The sequence below is a fragment of the Dermacentor albipictus genome, chromosome 1, assembly GCF_038994185.2.
Source record: "Dermacentor albipictus isolate Rhodes 1998 colony chromosome 1, USDA_Dalb.pri_finalv2, whole genome shotgun sequence".
Taxonomy (NCBI): Eukaryota; Metazoa; Arthropoda; class Arachnida; order Ixodida; family Ixodidae; genus Dermacentor; species Dermacentor albipictus.
The window spans coordinates 447003414-447026706 of record NC_091821.1 but is presented as its reverse complement, the minus strand read 5'-3'; the positions used below and the strand labels follow the sequence as shown (position 1 = coordinate 447026706).

At 45.3% G+C, this 23293-nt stretch overlaps 1 protein-coding gene across 2 annotated transcripts in view; it reads left to right on the top strand.

The window, feature by feature from the left end:
• LOC135915328 (neural cell adhesion molecule 2-like) overlaps window positions 1-23293 on the top strand; it is a 182612-nt gene that overhangs the window by 156411 nt on the left and 2908 nt on the right. For both annotated transcript variants that reach the window (XM_065448364.1, XM_070532336.1), the window contains exons 7-9: window positions 95-382; window positions 6196-6486; window positions 13734-13862. In XM_065448364.1, the coding sequence (XP_065304436.1) occupies window positions 95-382; window positions 6196-6486; window positions 13734-13862 (708 nt within the window). The remainder of the gene's footprint in view (window positions 1-94; window positions 383-6195; window positions 6487-13733; window positions 13863-23293) is intronic.

The window sequence follows — 23293 nt, the reverse complement described above, 5'->3', positions numbered from 1 at the left end:
GAAATAGACCGTCCACTAGGTGGGCACTTATAGAATACCCCTAATTCCTTTCTTGGTTCGCCCTGTTTGGGCTAAATGTTAATATGAATCGCAGACCGGCCCAAGCTGCGGCTCCAGATGGACCCGAACCTCGGCCCCGACCGGCTACAGGAAGGCATGGACATCACTTTGGGCTGCAGCGTGGACGCCAACCCGGCCATAAGGGAGCTCCTGTGGCAACGAGATGGCCGCCCACTGTTGCCGACCAAAGATGGTGTCACTGTGCACCGCGAAGCGCTCACCATACAGAAAGCGACGCTGATGCATGTGGGGAATTACACCTGCTCAGCAGCCAACAGGGAGGGCAGGGGCCTCAGCAACGTCGTTGAGCTGCGACTGAAGCGTGAGTTACGCTGTGTGATCCTGTGAGTGACTGCTCCAAAACTCTACTTCGTGTCTTACGACTTGAAAGACGTCTCTGCGAATTGACGCCATCCGGTGCAGAAAAGGCAGAGCTAACAAAAGCACGTACGTGTGTATATTGCTTACAAAGCGGGGGATTCACAGAAGGATGAACCAAGAATGCATATTGTTTTGGTATTTACACGCTAAAATGTCCCGGCATCCATGCCACACTAATTTACAAAGTGACAAGCTCACCTGCGTGCTGGAAGTTCTTGAAAACTGGCGCCAAATAAACCCCTCTTATTCTAAACTGACTGCGCCACTTGCTGTGTAAGGTTTAGGCAAGCGTACCGATCTCTTGTTTTGCTCTTTCATTTAAACGGCTTCAGAACTGTTTCTTGTGGAAGGATTTAGAAGCTAATTAATTCACTTCAAAGGTTTAATTGGTTTTGTCTGATTCGTAAACATCCAGCGACAATTTTGACGGGAAACGTATTTTACGTCTCTGTTGTGATCGGCTATATTAAATTATCACAATTGCGCTTGCGCAGGACGTGGTATTTCCGAAAGGGCTTTAGTGTTTTGTTTTGTCACTGTGACAGAGAAAATCACTGAGAAAACAGAAATACACTTGAGCTCTCCAGACGTTGCTTCAATGGGCGGAATAAGGGCACAGACCAGTCTTCGAATAGCTTGAGTTGGTGTAATTTCCAAAACTCATATTTCTTTGAGCACCCACTGTGAAGACTGCTGTGTATGGCACCATTAGTTATAGTAATCACGGAGAAGGTGCTAAATCGAAACACTTTGACGCCTTCAATGTCGCTCAAGGAGTGTGTTATGGCGCGTTGCTGAGCGGGACGGACTGTGAGCGATTCACTAAGGGAGTGTTCCGGATCTATGTCGAAAATATTAAAAGGAGAGGAAGGCAAAGGAAAGCTGTGAAAACAGTTTCAAAATGTAATAAATAAGAAAGGGATGCTCGATATTACACTGCAGAGTCTTCTGCTTCGACTTTTGTGGCACGAAAACTATACAACGTGTTTCTTTCGAAACCGCATTCTTGCGGACATAACGAGTATTTCCTCAGCAACCGCTTAACCTACGAGAAATTGCTTTCTTTGAGCCATTCCGGAATATAATTTGGGCTTACTAAACCAAAAGAAACGTGTTTGGTTAGGAATTGTGCAAGAAATTTTGCCGAAATTTGACCCTCGAGCTTAGAACATTTATTTAGAACGAATGATCAAGGACATGATTTTTGTTACCGTTCACGAAAAGGCTTAGCGCACCTAAACAAGTAGAACAAATTTCCGTATTGTACTTGAAAAATTGCGTCTAAACAATGTTGCTTTAACAAAGAAAAGAAATCTTTAAATTTTCAATTTGAATAGATACGCAAGTTTGAGTATTACTCTGCAAATGCAGCGTGTACTTCAGCACAATCATTAAAACCTGCCTGGAAGACTTGACCTTATTTTCGTAAGTCGTGCTTCTTACTTCGTTTTGAATAATGATAATAAATATAAACATATCCCTCCAGGTTGGGAGTGGCGCCTGACACCAGGCTAAAAATGCCGAGAGCCAGCTGGGCTTTACTAATCCAGGTACAACCAAATTAGGAAGGCCCACTACGCTTCCACAAAAGACACCCCCGCACCAGAACTGGAATAGGCCTCCCTGGTGCAGTATTCGGCCATTACCTCCCTGATGACGAAGTCTACCTTGATTATCCACAAGAAAAGTATAAAGATATCTAAAAAGAAATCGGTCAGGCAAGGAGACACAATCTCTCCAGTGCTATTCACTGTGTGCTTGGAAGAAGTATTCAAGCTATTAAACTGGAAAGGCTTAGGAGTGAGGATCAACGGCGAATATATCAGCAACCTTCGGTTTGTAGATGATGTTGTCCTATCCAGCAACACCGTGGACGAGTTACAACAAATGATTAAGGACCTGAACAGAGGGAGTGTAACAGCAGGGTCGACAATTAATATGCAGAAGACAAAGGTAATGATCGATATCCTGGCAAGGGAACAAGATTTCAAGATCGCCAGTCAGCCTCTACAGTCTGTGAAGGAGTACATTTGTCTAGGTCGATTACTCACAGGGGACTCTGATCACGAGAAGGAAATTTACAGAAGAATAAAAATAGGTGGGAGCGCATATGACACGCATTGTCAGATCCTCACTAGAAGTATACCACTATCATTAAAAAGAAAGGTGTACAATCAAGGCATTCCACCGGTGCTAACATATGTGGTAGAAACTTGGAGATTGAGAAACAAGCTCGAGAACAAGTTAAGGACTGCGCAAAAAGCGATGGCACGAAGAATGATAGGCCTAACTTTAACAGGAAGAGAACGGTGTGGACCAAAGACCAAACGGTGTTTGTCGATATTCCAATTGACACTAAGAGAAAAAAATGGAGCTGGGCGGGCCAACGAAATGCGCAGGTTAAATAACCGGTGGACCATTAGGGTTACGAATGGCTGTCAAGAAAATGGAAGTGCAGTCGAGGGCGACAAAAGAATAGGTGGGCTGATGAAATTAGGAAATTCCCAGGCGCAAGTTGGAATCGGTTGATGCTGGACAGAGGTAATTGGAAATCACAGGGACAGGCCTTCGTCCTGCAGTGGACATACACAACGTTACTAGACTAGGTTCAGTTGTCAAACTCTCCGTAGGCGCCATACATCGCGGGTGGCCCCTTGTCTTGGTTTGCCGCCAGAGGGCGGGAGCACCGCAAGTAGCTCTACGCGGGCGCAGCTCTGCGTTGGCGAAGGGGCTTGAGTCCTCAGACTTCACAACTCACGTACTCAGCAAGTGTTTTCACCGATGCGTCTTTAAATGTTTGTATAGTCTCGCGTTTAGGAGATTGATTAAAAAACTTTACGTAGCTGTGAAAATGCTGCTGCGCTGCCCCAGAGTGCGCTGTGGAGTCCTTAGTCCAGAGCCGCAGCAGCCCCGGCCGTCCACTGCGCTCTATATTAATCAGCTGTTGCTGATGAGTAGCTGTAAGTAGCTGATTAGTAGTTGTAATCAGCTGTTGCTGCTTAGTACTAATTAAATAATAATGCGAACGCATGAGGCGATGTTAGCGCGACCACACGATGGTCCAAGAAAGTCACGGGAGCCCAAGCGAACCAATCGAGGGAGTTCACGAGGCCAGTCAAGGCTCAGTGAATTAGGCGAAGTTAATTAAGGCACAGTTAATTAAAATAGAGTTAAGGCACTAGAACCCACGGTCGTTGAAACCTGGACCTTTGGTGGTGGCAACGAATTACATAAATAGATGAACTAATTTATTCATTAGTGAATTAAGAATTACACTAACAATTATTGGATAACTTTTAATTAATAATGAATTAACTACGCATTACCTAACTGGGCGGATTTATAATTTGAATATCTCAAAGCTACGGCAAACATTAACTTGGTTGTGCCCAGCTACGCAGCATTCGCATATTTTAAAACTCTGGCTGAAGTTAGCTGGGAAACACGGTATATACACACTCTCAGCGCTTCATTTCGGGATAAAAAAAATGAAGCTAGCACTATTTCTTTCATCAGAGCACCGCATTCACAAGTGCAATGTTGAAACCTACGTGAGATTTGCTCCCTTGCGAGCAGACTTGCACATTCAAAGTAAGTTATCGCTGCAGGAACGGTGCATAAATATGCATTCGCGTCAGTAAATAAAATTGGATGATACGGCCCGTAAACTCTTCAAAACCCACAGGGCATTTAAAACGCATAAGAGTGTCGCAAAAATGCACCGAGACTGCAGCAAAACACGCATATATACAACGCGCCAAAACGCATAAACAACGGACAGTGCTTCGTCGCCCTGTCCGCGCCGCGCTGACCGAGCAAAGTGCGACAGCAGCGCCACGAGATGGGTGGTGGGTCCACGCAGTCACGGGAGTTTGAAAACTGAACCTAGTCTAGTAACGTTGGACATACACTAGATGATGATGATGATAAGCATGTGTTCATCATAATAAAAACATTATATGTATCTTGGTGATAAATTCAGGACCGCATAATTTTTTGCAGCGAGACAGTGTCATGCTTCTTATAGAGGCAAAGTTTAGGACCGAAGTATCTTGAGATAATGGTTGAGAAACTGTGTTTCTCTTGTATTAATAAAATCATAACAATGGAGTGTATCATCCTTGGTCAGCTAACATGGGATATTTATTCGAGCACGCATAGTGGTATTCGTTAAAAAAAGGATAAATGCACAATCAATGTTTCACAGCAAATATTAGAACAATAGTATGGTAGCACTGACACACAAACAGAAAGAGTACACAAGGGTGGCGATGTGAGCTTGTTGGTTGGTGCTCTTGACTAAAGGTGGTTGAGCGCACGGAAACCCAAGGCCAAAAGAAGGCACAGTGCCTGTGCGTCCTATCTTGCTTTTTTCGTCCTTGTGTTTCCGTGCGGTCAACTTCATTTATCCAAGAAAGAGCGCAGGAATAGCGGAAACGTGCGAGTCATTTGCGATATGAACAGCAGAAGTGGTGAATCACGGTGACCACATAACAATTCGGAGATTGTGAGGTTGCAAGGCGTAGGAGAACTTTTATTTCGGAACTCTAACACCGAGAAATACCCGCGAAAATATGACTGAGCTGTCAAAATAAAATGAAATCTTGATTGGCATATTGAAAAACTGACTTTCTAGACTTTTAGCAGCTTTTTCCTTCTGTTTCGGTGTGTTGCTTTAGAACTCTGTATGATTGATTTTTAATCATTCACATATGCGTTATCAAACTTCCGGTAACAACGCGCTGTCGTTCCACTGACTTTTTCAAGAAAACGCCCTTTCTTGCGTTGAAGCACAAAAGTAACTGGGTCACCAATGTATTTCTTCGCAAAGATCAGGAATTATTATTTTAAAACTTGTGCCATCCTGAAAATTTGTTCCAACTTCATACGCCTTGCGCGCTCCCCGGCTAGAATTTCTTAAATTGTAGTATATGCCTTGGGTAATTAGTGAGTTTCTGCTAATTATTCAGTCATGCATTTTGATTTCTCATGCCAGTAATCTCCAATTCTGCGAGTACACCAACTATGGGGCTAGAATCGTGCTATCCGCTACAGTAGATTTGACGAATTGCTTAATATCTTCGCAGAAACACCGGTATACAGTAACAAAAAGTTGTTTAGCGAAATGATGAAAAAGCTTACGCCTTGCCATTAGTTTTATAATTTGCCGAGATTGGTTACTCAGCCAGAGAGAGGGAGAGAAAAGAAAGAAAGAACAGGGACGTTAATCAGAAAAAAGTCTAGTTTGCTACCCTACACCGGGGAAAAGGGACACTCAAGACTTATCTTAGTTGTCAGTGAAGTTGTGCAAAACAGCAGCATTTTCATTCTGTTGTAGGTTTGTCTCTATAAATGTATTACATGAGCTTGCTTTAAATAGAGGCAAATATGCGTTGCTTAAAATAGGCATATGTTCCCGCCGTATGCATGTAGAGATGATTCGGCTCCTTATCTTCTACGTGAGTACCTATTGAAATCGGGACCGATAGCCAATGGAACTATTCTTAAAGCGTAACCTATACGTGGCTGTGGGTGCCCTCTTTCACTATACTGGAAAAATATTTCGGGTTTATCCTTCACGCGGGCACTACATTTTGCTGCATGACACTAAAGCTAGCGGCACATCCTTGCGGTATCCATAGTTTGGCAACGTAGTCTGCAGTCGCACGCAGGTGCCAGCTGTTCTGTGCGCTTAATGCGGGACGTCTGAACGTGACTAACTATACCTTTTCCTTCTGTCGTGGATGTGCGCAGATGCTCCCGTGTGCAAGTCCGGCCAGCGGCTAGTGTACGCGACGCGGCTGTCCAAGCTGCTGCAGGTATCCTGCGAGGTGCAGGCGCAGCCGCCGGCCGTTACCTTCCGTTGGCGCTTCAACAACTCGCTCCACCAAAGCGCCAGGATGGACACGTACAGCTGGGAGGGCACACGAAGCGTAGCGCGCTACGCGGTGCGGTCGCACCAGGACTACGGCACCCTCCTGTGTTGGGCGCGAAACCAGGTCGGCGACCAGAGGCAGCCCTGCGTGTTCGTCGTGGTCCCGGCCGGTACGAGAAGAAGAACTTTAAAAAAATTTGTTTTTTATCGGGTAATGCGAAAGAATGAGGATAGTGACTCAATTCATGTGCTATTTCACGGCAGATTTCGCAAAGCGCAGTTACAAATTGCGGCGGCGGGTTAACACAAGCTACATAACTTGAACGATATTATGGAATGGCCAATGGGGTCGCGGAATGATCGCGTACCTCGGAACCGGCTCAGAGGCTCTGACGTGTCGCAGCTGACCGTAACTAATATACGTAAACCTAAATCGATCTCCAAAATGCTCGTGCACTAAGAAATAATGTACTTGCCAAAGCATACATGCTGTCCTCCACGACGACGTCCCTGAGCACCTGTATCCATATTTCAGTCAACAGCTTGTCAAATGTGCATGTGAAATGATAAGCTGTGATTTGACTGACTTTAACCCTGGCATGATCATACAACTCATTCAGCGCTGGTACACTTGACAGCGTACCTAAGGTAAAAGTAGCCAGTGTCTTAGAATGCCTTCTACTAACATATTTGCCTTGGAAAAGTCACAGTCCCGCAATAATAGCAATGCTGCGTATAAGTTTTTCGGAGGCCAAAACAGCGGTATTCACAGATCCGATCATGAGTGAAAAATCACCTAGAATACACAGGCATTTAGGGCAGACAGTAAATCACTGTGAACATGTTGAACTGCACAGGTGGACGCGAATATTCCCAATTATTCCTGTGATATCAGAAAATGAGCCGAAAATGCAGACAATGCAGCAGAAGATGAGCCGTCTTCGAGAAAGCCATTACTTTAAAGGAAACGTAACCTTTTCGGTGACGACCGCAGTGAACCTGCTCTCAATATAGTACAAGTTTGGGCTTCTTGGTACATGATTGCCGTATTGAGTAGCATGCAGCGAACGACACTAGAAAAACAGGTGAGAAGAAAAGGCACGAACTCCCATCCAGGTTGGAAGTTGGCGCCTTTTCTTCTCATTTTTTCTTTCTTGTGTCGTTCGAGCTACGCTACTCAAACGAATACCTTCTCTCTCAGGGGTCTGTTGCAGAACAATCAGGAGGGCGTTTTTGACTGCCGGTAACTGAAGCTGAAGCCTCGGTCCACCTATACAATTTGCATAATGAAACGAAAAATAAAAAAAAAAGCAGAGGAATAGAAACCTCATGAATCCCGTCCTCCTAGGAAAGCGAAGGCACAGAAATCTCCAGCCATCAATATGCTGGAAGTCAGGCCGACCTGTTTCGGGGCGTGATTCCAGCCGATCACCTACGAAACAACCGACAGACCACTATTGACCAAGCTTGTACAAATTCCCACGGAAAGGTCTGACTTGTGATGAAAGGAAAACGGCATGCTTTTTCCCACGAGCAAAGGATTAGCACTGTTTTACCACTTTCCGTCCTAGACATCATGGTAGAAGTCAGGAGGTGTATCATCAAGTAGACATCTGTATCATCCATATTATCAGGGAAGCATTAGGAAGCCACTATATGAAATCTAAGTGATGTGATTTGAACACAGAACAGGAAGGAACCGCACGCGAGCGAGATGTTCCCACTCAGATCTTGAACCAGATCTTCACGTACTTGACAGTCTACATAACGAACAAGTGTCAGAAACTCAAGGCGAATTATTGGAGAAAAGGAAGAAAACCTGGTCGAAATAAGCCTGGTCAAAATAATTATGCGGTAACTGTGTTTTAAAGTCTTATTTTGACGTCTGTGTACTTTCATGCGCATATGGGCCTTTATTTTAATGCGAGGGTAAATGCCTCAATGCATACAGTGGTATGGGATGGGGGAGAATAAGAATGATTAAATGAATGAAAAAAGATTTGCGGATCTAATGAAGTCCAAGGGGAAGAGATAATGTCCCGGCGTCCACGCAGTGTAATCGCTAGGATTATGCGGTGAAAGTCCCGCTTCTGCGAGGTGCCGGAGCCTCGACGGTTTCAGTGCAGGGCAAACCCACAGCCTGTTGAAGGTTGCAGCTTCAAGTGGCCAATCCAACTATTTTGCTCGCTAAGATCAACAATGCATGAAAATGATAGGCTGTTTGGAAAAGGAATAATAAAATCAATACAAATATCGTAATTCGCTTAGGCGGTATTCACAGAAAGATCAAAGCAAGCCCATTAATAATCACAAATATAAAATTCGCGCAGTAGGCCTTGCCAGTTCGCTATCAACAAATAAAACAGCATTGCTGATCATCGTCATGGGCACTTCACAACAAAGTTCAAGTAAGCACATTGTATAATGCAACATGTACGTCATATACGGCAAACTACACATTCTAGAATATTTCACACGCTCACACGTAGACACACTGCCTTACAGCGCTCCATTGCAGCGCAGGAATATACACCTGGAGAATTAAGTGATTTTTGGCTCATTCAGGGTAATGAAAACTTTGAAATCCTCCTACGTAGTGAAAGCAACGGGGTTTTCTGGGGAAGTACGTCTATTTGAACACGCACATTTCCCTTATCAGTTTGCTGCGATGCTGCTGCCATATCATGGTTCTGCATAGCGACACCTTTCATTTGTCGTTAACATATGTAATTAGTAATATGAGATGTGACTGCGGAATAATATTACTTATTTTCTACGATGCCTTGAAAGAGTTTTATTTTCTCGTCTATTAGTAAAGGGAACAAGCAGGAGAAAATTTTATCTGTCACAAAAAGCACGTTGCAGAATAAGTGAAATAATCAAAAGTGAGATGAATGTGTGTTTCAAACACCTAATAAGCAACAGCAGGTCCGGAATAAGCGGTATGTAATGAGGCGCAACACACACACACACACACAAACACACACACACAAACACACACACACTCACACACACACACACACGCACACACACACACACACGCGCGCGCGCACGCAGACACACACACACACACGCGCGCGCACGCAGACACACACACACACACACAGACACACACACACACACACACACGCTCAGACACCACCGCACGCAGGTACGCGCGCACAAGCAAACAAATGGGGAACAACGGATAACCTTTTATCATACGGCATCCATATGGTAGTCATGTGCTATCCGCGTCAGATAAAGCGGCCGAATTTCTTTGATACGTCTTTCTATTCCTGCACAGACATGGACGTATCTTGCCGCCAACTTCGCACTAACACTTCTACATATACTTGTTAATGTTGTCATGCGTCCGCCATTATTGTTAGGTATGAAATATTATGGTCACAGTGCGAATGCGAAGCAGTGCTTAGTGTTTCAGTGTCTTTCCATATGCACAATGCAGAAAGGGTTGGGGACAAGTTCTGCAGTATTTGAGAAAACCTAATATATGACTTTACTGTGAACCGTCGCGTATGTGCTGATAGTTTGCGAAAACGGAGGAATACAGATGGAGCAATATTTTGTGTCATGTGACAACAATTTTTCTGTAAGCTGAAAACTAGGCTTGCTATGCTTGTCTGTCTTTCGTCGGTAATTTTCATTACACCGCCGTTATATAGACGTCGTCAAAACAACTAGGCATATCACCACCACCACTTTCTGTGTATCATCATCAGCCTCACCGCATCGTAAAAAAACACATCATCATCAACATCATAATCATTATCATAATCATCATCAACAACAACAACAAGAATACTTCCGGATTGCCGTGAATGGATACCGAGCTCGCTTCTCCTTGGTAATGTGCTGATTGCTTCCAAACGCTTTAAACAGTGAGCTGTATCAAATTTTGGACGTGGTGGTTTAGGTAGGGTATTTAGCGCATGTATCGCAGACTCTGATTGTGGTCTTTGAATAGGAGATGCTGTCTTCACGCTAAAAACTACAGAGGTTTGCTTGGCATACGGCCTTAAATCCTGTACCTGATATGTTCGATAGAAAAAATGACAAACTAATGATCTAATGATCGAAAAAACACAGCACACAGATGGCACATAAACTAATGGACATGCGTATACGCGATAAAGGGAGAAATATTTGCTATATTGCAGAGGCAGGCGGAGGAAGCATGGTGACGAAGTAAAACTAGGGTTGTAATAATAATAATGCACTTCATTTTTATTCTGTTTTGCTTTGTCGCAGGCTCAGGCATGCATCGGTCGCCACTGCATTACCACTACCAATGGAATAGGCAACTTGGCGTGACACTTGATAAAAGTGAAAGATGAATGGAATAGAATGTTTTAAAATACGCGCCAGTTTTTCTACATATAACGAAGACAATAATAGCCGTTTGTGCATCTTCGTCAGAGTTGCTGCCAGCATCGTTTCCATCCCATTGATTTCATAACCCTCTTTGCCACAGCGGTACCATCATCACTGTTCTCGTTTTCATGCCGACAGCTTCACCGTCATTACTGTGGTCACCGTTGCAATAGTTCAAAAACTAAATTACGGGGTTTTACGTGCGAAAACGACGATGTGTTTATGAGGGACGCCGTAGTGGGGAACTCCGGCATAATTCGCAGCACCTCGGATTCTTTACCGTGCACCTGAATCGAAGTGCAGGGGTGTTTTCGCATTTAACCCTCACCGAAATACGGCCGCCGTAACCGAGATTCGATGCCGCGACCTCGTGCTTAGCAGCCGAACACCGTATAGCCGCTAAGCAATAGCGTCGGTCGGTTGCCATAGTTGAATCTGTTGTCTTGCAGTATTGTGTTGTTGACAGCATCGTCTGTGCCATATATGTCACGCTGTCCTCGTGGTCATATCACCATCGTAATCGTGGTCTTGCTATCGACTTCACGGTCGAATGGGTCAGGTGTCGTTTTCAATCTGTCGCCATTGTCGTGTAGTTGCATACAGTTGACGCACACTGCGCAGCCGTCCCGGACCCTTGTCGAAAGTTGGAAGCGTTGTGGGGCGTCAGCTGAGTAAGTTTTCTCCTTGTAATTGAGTTCAGCATAGGTAGATTTGCAGATGCCTTCTGATTATTTCTCGCCTTTATCTTTGGCATCCGCGAGTTGACTATAGAGATGGTAAATGGTGCTGGAGCTCCTGTGAACCGTGTCGATTTGATCGGGTATTTAATGTATTTCTTCAGCAGCACAATAATGTTGTATGTTATGAATTATCCTGAATACGTTGTCAATGATGTTCCCCTTAGTAAAGGAAATATAAAAAGTATAAAGTCGTTGGTAGGCGGAGTACTAACACCCTCTTGCTTTACGTACACGTCAAGCTGCTCTTTGGTTCTTTGCGCACCCGATTCGTGTTTTTGCGCTGTGTGAAATTATGCGGAAACAGCATAAAGATGGTAAATATGTGCGCACGACTACTTAAACATGATAATGATCAATCGTACAGATTTATTACTTTGATAAAGAATTTAGGGGTTAAAGAAAACAAGGAATTAAGCAGATAATAATTACCCAGGAGTCATATTACTTTTGTTGCATCCTAGGATTACTTTAAAAGCATATTCAGAAATTTCTGGGGGAAAAATTTCACCGACGATTGTCCTCATGTTTCACTGTAGCCCCTTCTCCCTTTCCCGCCTCGCGCTCTCTTTGCAATCGACGACTTTTATTCTCGGCTGCGTTCCGCGGTCGCTCTATTTTTGATCCTTCGATGTTGGCGCAGGTCTCAGACCTGCGGCACACCGCTTTCCTCCTCACTCTTTAGTCCTATTCCGCTCCTCCTCTTTGCACATCATGCTAATGCTGTATCCTCTTCCGCTTTCCTCCTCGCGTTCTCTTCGCTATTTCCATCTTTCATCCTCCCCTGCCCTCTGTTCATTTGTTCTACCGGTTATGCAGAGGCCGACGCTCAGCGCTAGAAGGGGCGCCTCAGGGCTGCGATCTAAAAAAAGAAGGATGAGTGTAACTCTATATGGGCCAAACTGGAAACTATATTCTATTGGTATACGCACATCGATCTACAAGGGGCACTAAATGACAAGTTTCTGCCAAATTTATGTTATGGCTTTTGTTTTTGTGCCTGCTAAATTGCTCCACTTGACATACTAGTGTAGCACCAACAAGACAGAAACAAGAAGAGCGTATAGAGTCACGGACACGTTATGTGTGTGCCTTCATGGGGGCGTCATATGTCCATATCTTGGTTTGCGGTGTGTCAGCATTCTAAAATGACGCACCCACTTCGCAAGCTTTTGTGTCAGAATACTTTGCGCGAGTGCATTCTCCACATGTTGCATAATTACAGCAACAATGCCGTTTAATCACGTCTGTTAAATTTTCTCCTGCAGTTTGCTATCATCTCCAATGCTGTACTGGCAGGCGATTGGTGGGACCTACCCATGTGTTGACCAATATAGTGTTTGAGCAGTAATTTCTATTTTAATATAGTATATGAGAGGCTACAGTTAGCAATATATGCCAATTTCCCTCACCTTATTTCAAAGAGATCTTGTATTCTTGTGTGAGGAGCCAAGCACTTTAGATCGAAGCTGGCAGTGTCTAGTGGGCCTAGATTTCTCGTGGCATGCTAACTGAAAAAACGGCAGCTGGGAATGGGGTTTGTCTTTGAGTTTCTGTGTAAGAGAAAAATGTAAAAGGATTTGTTTCCTCATATATTAAAATTACAATCCGATGCTATTGTGTCTGTAAGTTGTGTTTAAGTCGCAATTGAGGGAATTTGTGACACTGTTTACATTGAGAAATCCTATTAGTTCAATAATGCACTTTCGCCAGGCGGAGGGTCTACGAGAATGAGGATGGACCTCCAACGGGGGAAGAAAAAGGTCTTTGTCTTTCAGTTCCCGTGTAACGGAATTATGTATTCTGGTGAATTCGTTTTACACTCCGAAGCTATAATTTCTGCAGATTATGTTTAACTCGCACTTTACGCGTTTTCTAAAGCAATTCACTGTAAACATTAATTTATTTCAATAATGCTCTTGCGCTTAGCGGACAGCCTAGAAGAATGAAGATGTATGCCGCACTTGCGCACACGTGCACGTGCGCATGATGTACGTCACTTGTGATCGCGGAGGTTGCGTAACGTTGTCTAACGTCCACCCCTGTGTTGCTTTACAACACCCACTTTCACAGGTGCAACGCAGGCGGATTTTTTTGTCCTTTAGTATCTACAATCATTACGAAAAATTCTCGTATGTGCTCCTGTTTGCAGGTTACTGCTGGAATCAAATTACTACCTTAATTTCTATTTGTAGATCCTATTTGTTCACTTGTGCATTGGCAGTGAAATACGGAGCCAAGCTAGCTTTTTTACGTGTACGTTGTAAGAGCACGCTGTGAAAATGAGTTTCTTACCCTATTTTCAGGGTCGGAGTTCCTAGTCTCCAACGAGGGCCTCATCGCTATGCTCATCTGCCTGCTGTTTGTGCTCATCATACTAGTCGTCTCCATATACTTCCTAATAAAGTGGAGAAGGCGGAAACTGAGCAAAGATGGTGAGTGACATTTATGGTAATCATATCCGAGTGCTAAAAAAGTGATAAATGAGGGAGAATGCTAGCTTACAGAATGAAAGCATTTAAACATATATTATGTCTGGTAGATGCATAAATGAAAATAAAATGGCTGCAAGAACCCTCTAATAGGACTTTCCAAATAGTGCGTAAGTATTTTTTCCTGTCATTCATCTTGCACACGTATATTTCTTATTATTGGCCTTATTTATCTTCAGTAAGCCAATGTGATGTAATCGTAATTATTCTCAATTAGGCTTAAGTGATCTTAACTACTCTGCACAAATATTATGACCTTTAATAATCTTGATTGGGCTTTAGTTATGCAATTTTAGATATTATCATTTCTGCCTAAGTCATCTTATTACCCTTAAACAATCCTGATTTTCCTAAAAAATTTAGTGCTAGTCAACTGATATTAAGCTTAGTTAATGATAAGCACCCTTAAAAACCTTCATTAGACCTGTTTATTTTACACCTATATCGGTGGACAATGAGGGTTACAGAATGAGTGTCAAGAGAAGGGAAGCACAGTCAAGGAAGGCAGAAGACTAGGTGGGTTGATGGATGAATGGATCAATAACTTTCTTGAGGTCCGTTGGTGCGCGCGATTAGTGCGCAGCGGGCCACTCCCACGTCGGGACAGAGAGGCCATACCCCTCCGCCGCGTCGCGGGCCCGATGGACAGCCCAGAGCTGTGATTCAAGGTCCGAGCTGCGCAGAGCTCGGTCCCACTCTTCCTTAGTAGTCCTGGCCCCTCGCGCCAGGGGTAAACCACAGAGCATGTGAGCAAGGCTAGGTATATCCTTACAGTAGCAACACGCATTTTGAGGGTGCGCGTCCAGAAACATCTTGTGCAGGAAGGCCGGGCATGGGTGGGTGCCCGTCTGAAGTCACCGGTACGTGACTTCTTGTATTTTATTGAGTGCTTATATAATAACTTATAATGCTGGGTGAGATCGTTGTAAGCGACGAGGAGGTCACGGTCGCTCACCCATCCTGCTGAGAGGGAGTCCGGGCTCGCACAGTGAGTTAGGTCTCGTGCGGCCTCATATGCCGTCTCGTTGAGCTTAGGGAGCGGCCCCTCCAATGGTCCCATGTGTGCCGGTAACCAAATGATGTAGTGTGGGGTGAGGTAATGAGTACCAAGTACTCTGCCGATGGTCGGAGATATGCTGCTTGTTCCGAAGGACAGAATCGCTCTCTTGGAGTCGCAGTATACCAAGTTTTTATCGTCTTCTAGGAGTGCAAGGCTGATGTCAGCCTATTCGGCCACTTAAGGACAATCAGTGCGGACCGAGCATGCGTTGATGACCATGCGTTCTTTGTTGCCCACCGCTGCTACACAGGCTCGTCTGCCAGGATATTTGGCTGCGTCCGTAAAGCAGCATGCTTTCCCAGAGGTGGCTGCCTGTCGGAGGAGTGCTTTGGCTTGAGCAAGTCTTCTGTCGATGTTATGCTCCGGGTTCACATTTCTGGACAGAGGGGCTGCGCTGATATTTTTCCTCTGGTCTGGTGTTAGCCCGTCGCTGTTACACTCGATCTCCCGAAGTGCGACGCCGATTTCTCGTAGGATCCACCTGCCCGCAGATGTGCCGGACAGCCTGGTGATCTGTGCCCGTTCCTGTGCCTCCGCAATCTGACTCAGCGTGTTGTACACGCCTAATGCATCCAGTGCCTACGTGCTCGTGTGCATGGGTAGACCCATGGCTCTCTTGGCGACCTTACGCAGGACGGTTCAGGCTTGTCTCTCTCTACTTGGGACCAATTACGCATGATCACGATGTACACGAAGTGACTGATTACGAAGGCCTGTGCCAGTCTAAGAGCGCGTCATGCCCGGTGGCCACTCGTCGCAGTGGGCGTGTGGCGTTCTCGACCTTCGTCGTGAGATGAGTGACGGCGATGGTGTTCGAGCCGTTCGCCTCTATTGTCATGTCCAACATCTTAATGTGACTGAGCACCGGAATCGTGTTGCCTTCAGCGGTGTAAAGGCGGACGCATGGGTCGGTGCCTGTGTCCCATCCCTTCAGTTTGGGCCCTCGTCTGCTGGGTCTATATAGCAGCAGCTCAGACTTGCTCGGCGAGCACTGCAGGACTGTTGGTTTGAAATACTCCTCAGTGGTTCGGATCGCACTTTGTAAAATGTGCTCGATTTCTCCTTCGCTCCCCTTTGCCGCCGGCTCAGTCACGTCATCTGGATAGGTGGTATGTTAGAGGTTCTCATTTCGAGTCAGATGCCTGGACAGTCCTATCATGGCTAGGTTGAAGAGGGTAGGGGCTATCACCAAATCTGGCAGGGTACCCCTGTCACGCAAGTACGACTGGCTCCGACTGAAGGGACCCGACTCGTAGCGATGCTTGCCTTCCCCTCAGGAAGTCACAGATGCAGTAATGGAGACGTTGACGAAGTTCAAGTGTAGAGATTTATTGTAGAATGAAGGAGTGCCGTATGTTATGAAAGGCCTTTTCTAGGTCTAGGCCTAGGATAGCCTTGACGCCATTTGTTGTCATATCTAGTATCTCGCTTTTGACCAGCTTCATAGCGTCTTGCGTCGCCTGCCCCTGACAAAACCCAATGATGTTGTGAGCGTATATCTCGTTCTCTTCCAGGTAAGGCTTCATACGGTGAAACACCGCACGCTCCATGGTCTTACCCACGCACGACGTAGGCGAGATTGGGCGCAGTTTTTCCACGCTGAGAGGTTTGCGGGGTTTTGGTAATAAGACGGTTTTGGCCATCTTCCATTCTATGGAAGCTTTGCCTGAAAGCGACGTCTCATTGACTATCGCAGTGAGCTTTTCGGTGCCGCTCTCACCTAGATTGTGGAGGGCCTTGCTGGTGATATTATCCGGCCCCGGTGTGGATCGGCTCTTCAGACCTCTGCGTGCTTGTAGGATCTCTTCCGTGGTGAAATCGGCATCAAGCTCCGCGTTAGGTCGACCCGAGTATTGGAGGGTCGCGTCCTCGGTAGCTGTCGCATACGCCACGGGAGGTACTTAGCCGTCAGTCTTCTTACGAGCTAGTCACGTGTTTCGGTCTTGCATGCCTCATATAGCAGCTTGCTCATCGCGTCCCTCCTCGAGGTCTTGGTGTTCGCGCCGTCCAAGAGGTGTTTGAGAAGGTTCTAACAGCCGCCTCGGTGTACCTGCCCGTCAGTAATGCTGCAGATCGCGTCTCATTGCTGCCTAGCTACTGTGGAGCCGTGCTGTTCGATGCTCCGGTTTAGCTCCGCAATCTTCTTCCGCAAACGGTGGTTCAGGCGTTGCCCTTTTCATCTTTGCAGATCTTTGCAGCAACGATTGCTTGGCTTCTTGCATGTAGGCGAGTCTACTGTCCCACTTCTCAGTTTCCAGGTCAGTGGTGATCGTTCGCGTTGCTGCCTCGAGATCCGTCTGGAGTTGCGTCATCCACCCGTGTAGAGATGCGTTCACGTCCTCCGCGTACCTGCCAGTCCTCAGCTCTCTGAACTTGTCCCAGTCCACACGCTTGAATTCCCTTTTCTCGGTCCTGTGCGAGCCGACCATCATCGCTGTGATGTAGTGGTCGCTGCCCAGATTCACTCCTGTGTTAGACCACGACGCTCGAGTAATGTTCTTGGTGAAGGCGAGGTCGGGCGTGGTGTCCCTGCTGGTGGAAGTTCCCCTTCTTGTTGTGTCGGGTTGGTTATGAGCTCGAAGGCTGCCTCGGTGCTGATGGGCTGATGAAATTAAGAAATTCGGAGACGCTAGCTGGAATTGGTTGGCGCAGGACAGAGGTAATTGGAGATCGCAGGGGGTTCATCCTGCAGTGGACATAAGATATGTTGACGATGACGATGATGACTGTTCATTAGGCAGGTGAGTTTAACCTAAATTGATTTTAAAAAGCCGCACCATTATGAATAACCTTGAATAATCTCCATTATCCTTCATTACACTTCATTAGCCCTAACAAGTATTTTTCGCATTTCTTAATTTCATAGTAATTAACCTAATTTGTCTTTTATTAACGTTATTTATTCCTAATGCCTCTTCAGTACTCGCTATGTATAGTCATAATCATAAATCTCAGTGTAGTCATACGCACGCATAAGACATTCTCATATATATGTATACCACTGTAGAGCATCATGTCAGGCGTTACAGACAGACGGACGCAGAAATTTCCAATGGAAGTAGTCCTCTTGAATACCTATGCAATAACTTTGTTGCTGAATAAAACCCAGAACTACGACAAATAATGTAGTTTTATCGCGATATCAATTACACGGACATTCCAGACGCATTTGCGCCGCCGTCATCGTCAGCGGCATCGCTGTCGCCGTGGTGTTCCGTATAAATTCCTAGAGCGACAACATCGCCGCCGGGCACCGTATGCTCTGCGTCCGAACGAAAGCCTGCGAGGGCGAGTGAACGATGGCGGCGCAATCTCGCGCGCCCCAGGAAGAAAAGGGGGGAGGAAGAGCGCCGTCTACCGTCGCGCTCAAGGCACCGGAGAGATGGTAGGAAGGGGGGGGGGGGCGCTCTGTCCCGGTGGCTGCTGTGTATGGCGCGGCTGCGTGGGCCTTATCTTGAAAGCGATCTGCGATGAATACAATCTTGATGCGCCGCTGTAACATAGCTTCGTCAGCGCTATATTATGGCCGGCTAGTCCTCGTTGAAATAAGAGGCAGCATGAAGGTCAATTCACTCGCCGGCGCTTCCGCGCATGCTCACTGCAGCATCTAGACAGCGAGTTTCAGTGGTAATCGAGAGAGATATGTTCATGTTTGCTTGTGCACGTGTGCATGCTTTTTAATTTACACAGTAAGCGAATAATTACAAGCTTATGCGGCTGACAAAACTACTATCCTCACTTCGTATAGCTGTGGGTCGCATAGCTGTGATAGCAATCTATGGTTCTACTTTCGGGAGGAGCTGCTACCTTGTATGCTTATACACAGGGCCTTCATAGTTAAAGTATCAATAATTGTATAAAACACCTATGCTGGTTACATAAGCACTGCTGGCACAGAGGCTTTGGGTATTCAGGATGACAAAATATTCGCGAAGTACAGTCCACCAATACATGTGGAAGAAATGGTGGCAAAGGTTTGTAATGTCGCATTTGTGGAAACGTTGAAATTAAAATTCAGACATAAAATTATTCGAAGATAACTCTTTTTGGGTGGTATTTCCAGACCGCCTTTGACCCACGATATGCGTCATCGACATTGACACTGAGTGTGCTAGCTTCTTTTACATCGGTGGCGATACACTTTGATCTTAGCCAAAAGGCCGAGAAGCGATTTTACATCGGTGGGAGTCTCAAAACAAATACGATCTCCCCTCGTAAGGCAGCCGATTCCTAATAGCCCGCCCATATAGAATCGGTGGACGGGGGGAGGTGAGATCGTAACAGCTGCCCCTCTGTCTTCGAGGGACAAAAGCAGATTTACGCTGTTCCTCACAACCAGCCGCTTCACATGGGGAGTTGCTATTTGGGTCTGCACTGCGCTCTCTAAACACCAGAGTTGCGTATTCAGTGTGAAATTCGACTGTGAATATCTCAGCACAGATGTGCTGTGGAATATATAATCGAATGAAGTCGTCTGAAACATACAAATATCTTCAAGGTTCAAATTAAAACATAGGCCGTAATCACGGTCGATAGAAACATAACTAGCAAATTTTTAGTACTTGTATGGCTGGAACAGCTTTTGCTACCTCAAAAAAGGAATAGAACATTACACATTAGCTATTTGTATTCAAAAAATGAACTTTTTTGGTATTTTCGACTATCGGAACCAGCCAAATATTTCGCAACAACTGAATGGCTATGTCGGGTTACTGCTCTTCGTCCACTAACAAACTGTCGCAAGCTATTAGAAATACATCAAAGGCAAAGGCTTTCGAAACAATGGAAAAAGAAATGGTTAATGCTAGTTTGCTTCCTGTTTCGCAACCGAAGCCTGCATTACAACCTGTAAACTTTTGCCTGTATTCTGTCATTTAGTGTTTCTTGCAGTTTAGTCACATAGCAGTTTTATCACCTATGCCACAACCCGTGACGGTTTCCGTGCAATGGGCCATTTTCAATGTGTTTAACGTACACAGCAGTTTTACGTTTTCTGGTTCCACAACTTCCGATGTTTTTTCAACAACCATTTATTTAGCCTTCGTGGAAAAACTAGTCATACAGGAGCCATTAATTCTTTGAAAGCTTGTATGCAACCAGGCTCTAAGTATGTTGAGAGGCTTTTCTTGCAGTGCTTCAATGAAACTTAGTGATATTGCGTTTAAAACTGATGTTTATTGTCCATGATAGATATATGTCTTTTTTCAATATTCAGTATAATCGTGATGTCTACTTATGCAGCAGAAGAATTCCTGCTGTCGGCGTTTGACTGTTCGATACTTGATTTGATATTCCATATTCACTGTTCGTTTCCAATTCATATAGAAAAGAGATTGATATTCGGCTACCTGTAGTTAATTGTGCTGTTGTAATTATTAGTGAGCTATGCGCACAAGAGCGCTCCTACGGAAAACAGTTCGTGCCTTGACGAAGACAAGTTGCGTAGCGAAAGTGTTGGCTCTGGCGACATTCTTAGTTCGACCACTGCTAATAACTTTTTTTTACATTACTTGTTCACGAAAATTGTGTCAGCGAAAGCGAATAAAGCACCGGCGGGAACAACACGTACGTAACTAACGCAGCCAGTTCATCAAACTTACAGTCAAACTTTGAAAGCCTTGCATGGAAAACAATGATTTCACTATGTCCCTGTAGCATAAAAGTAGCCATTGACAGAAATTAATATTTTTGTGACACGAAAACTTCAGCTCGTCGAACTGTTTTCATTTTCAAAATTTCTTTAATGTCTGAACACGAGGCACACAGCGTGAATACCACTGTGTACAGCTGCATTCACCAGTGAGAAGTGTATCTGCCTTATCTTCTTTGCGGTATGCAGACTTGCCCGGCTGAAAAAACACGGAAGATTGCTGTGCGTTTGCCGAGCGTTGACGCACCACGAATTATAAAAAAAAAACGTCCACCAAAAGCACGCTTGTGAGGTATGAATGCGAAAGCATTAATGCCCAACTGAACGCTGCTGAGCCGCATTTCGAGTTTTGCGCTGCCAGTAATGTACCAGCGCGGTGCGTGCTGCCCGAGCCAGAAAGCAGCTACAGCTTGCAATGCACACGCCGCATCCCGTCGACGTCCGGCGCTACGAGAGAGCGAGGAAGCAGCAGCTGCCAACAAGGCCGGTAGGCGCGCGCAGCTGCTAAGCCCAGTGAGGGTTACAGATACGGACCGCGCACCACCTGTCTTGCCCAGCGGCGTCGCGTCGCGGTATCTGCTCCGTCGAGGTGCGCTGCTGACGTGGCGCCGCGCCGCTTCTCTCTCCTCTCAAGCAGCACCGGGCGCGCAGGTGTTCCGTTTCACCCACTCTGCTCCATCGAGGCGCGCTCGTGACATGCCCTCGCGGCCAACGGGAATTCAGGTGCCATTAGCGGTTGCAGAAGCCTCCTTTTTCACTCGATGGACTATTTGATGCTTTCGGATCACAAAGAAGTCATTTCCTGGTTACACCAGAATGAATATCAGAGTGTAATTATCGCAGGATCTTAGAAAACAAGTAATGTGGCATTAAAGGAAGCACAGCCTGCGCAGAAAGTGAACGTGTAGTATGGTTTGTAGCTTAAGTCTTAGAAATAAATGTTGACTGCTTGGTAATTACGTGTTATTAACCGCCATTTGTGAACCAGATAGCTTCACTGTTATAGCTGTGGTACCATATTAACGAACGTCCTAGTTAAGCGGTGATCATGCGCTATGCTGGTGCCACACTCCATGCATGGCTGGTCAACATGGAAACAGTAAATTAGGATGTGTGGAGAACACTTTACTATTGGTGTCGATATGACTCACTCGTTAAAGTATTTGCTGGTGTCAGAAAATTTTAGTTGCGCGCCGGCAGGAACTGTAAAACGTCCAAAACTGCTGAAATAATATTTGAAGACATTAGCAAACACGGATCGTAAGACAGCAGGGATGCCTCGAGCCACGCTTAACAAAAGCATTCCATGTTTTAGGACAAAAAAAGATGTGCTAACCTGAGCTTTACCAGAAAAAAAAAAGAAATTATACGCGGACGAAATTGAGAGACAGCGATCATATTGCAATGCCGAAAGAGGCTGCTGAAACCATTCCTCCATGTACGTGAGATGCACATAATCGAACAGCTTGTCTTACACCTACACTTATTGAAAAGTTCACGCAGAAGCTCCAGTGGAAGTTGTCCAAGTGTGCGTAGCATTGTGCTGCTTGCTCATCTCCACGCAGACCGGTGTCATTATCAACGTTGTTAAATTTCATCCTACCAGTATAAACGCTTATCTATGCTTACCGTTCGCTATCTATCTTATCGGACTAGGTCCGAGCTTTATCAACCCTTACCGGTTGTTATCAACGTTATAAGACTCGATCCGAAACTTATCAACCATTGCCGGTTGACATAAACCTTATCGCCATCGACCTGATTTCTATGAACCATTATCTCTCTTTATCAAACTTATCAGGCGTGATGCGACCCTTATCAACTGTTATCGGTCCTTATCCACTGCATCGGACTGAATCTTACCATTATCAACCCTTATCGGTGCTTATTAACCTTATAAGAATTGCTCTGACCAATAAGCCCTTATCACTCTTTATCCTTATCCATTAACGTCGAACACCTATCAAACAGGATGAGACCGTTATAAGACCTCGCCACTCCTTACAAACTCATGAACTGTTTCTCTGTGTGCGCTGCAAGACGTGAAGGGCATGAGCCCTCAGGGATCGGTGACATTTCGTTCGGTGAAGGGACGCCCAATGTGAAGGTGCACCCCGCGACCACCGAAATGCATTGACGACGGGGCGTCTTCGGCATTATATTTCCGGAAAATCGAGATTATCAGATGTCTACAACGTTCCAAGAGGGCTTTACATGTGGCCCTAGAGATGGCTCTTATTCCACTGTCACCAAATTTTTCAACAAAGCCTAAATTGAAACTACACTCTCTTAACATTTTTTTTTGTACTGCAGGTAAAAGAAATTCATTTGGTTCAGGTATAATCACTCTCTGCAAACGTGGGTGTTTATTACTCTATTGATTATGGAGAAGCCGCATGATCGACAGGCATGCCGAACTACCTCGCTCGACAATCTCTGTCTTTTGAAAAGAGGTTGCCAAAATGCGCAGTGTGGTTTGAACCTTAGATCCCGTTCCTAAGTGAATTTCGCATCTGGACGCTTGTGTTTGTTTGCCCAATTATTTAACTTTCGTTGGACGTGTGGCATGTGTGCATTTCTTTTGCATGCGTGTCTAAATGTGATGTAATTTTAGCATAAAACTATTCATAATTCTATGCCATACAGAAAAAAAGGTGGCTGTTT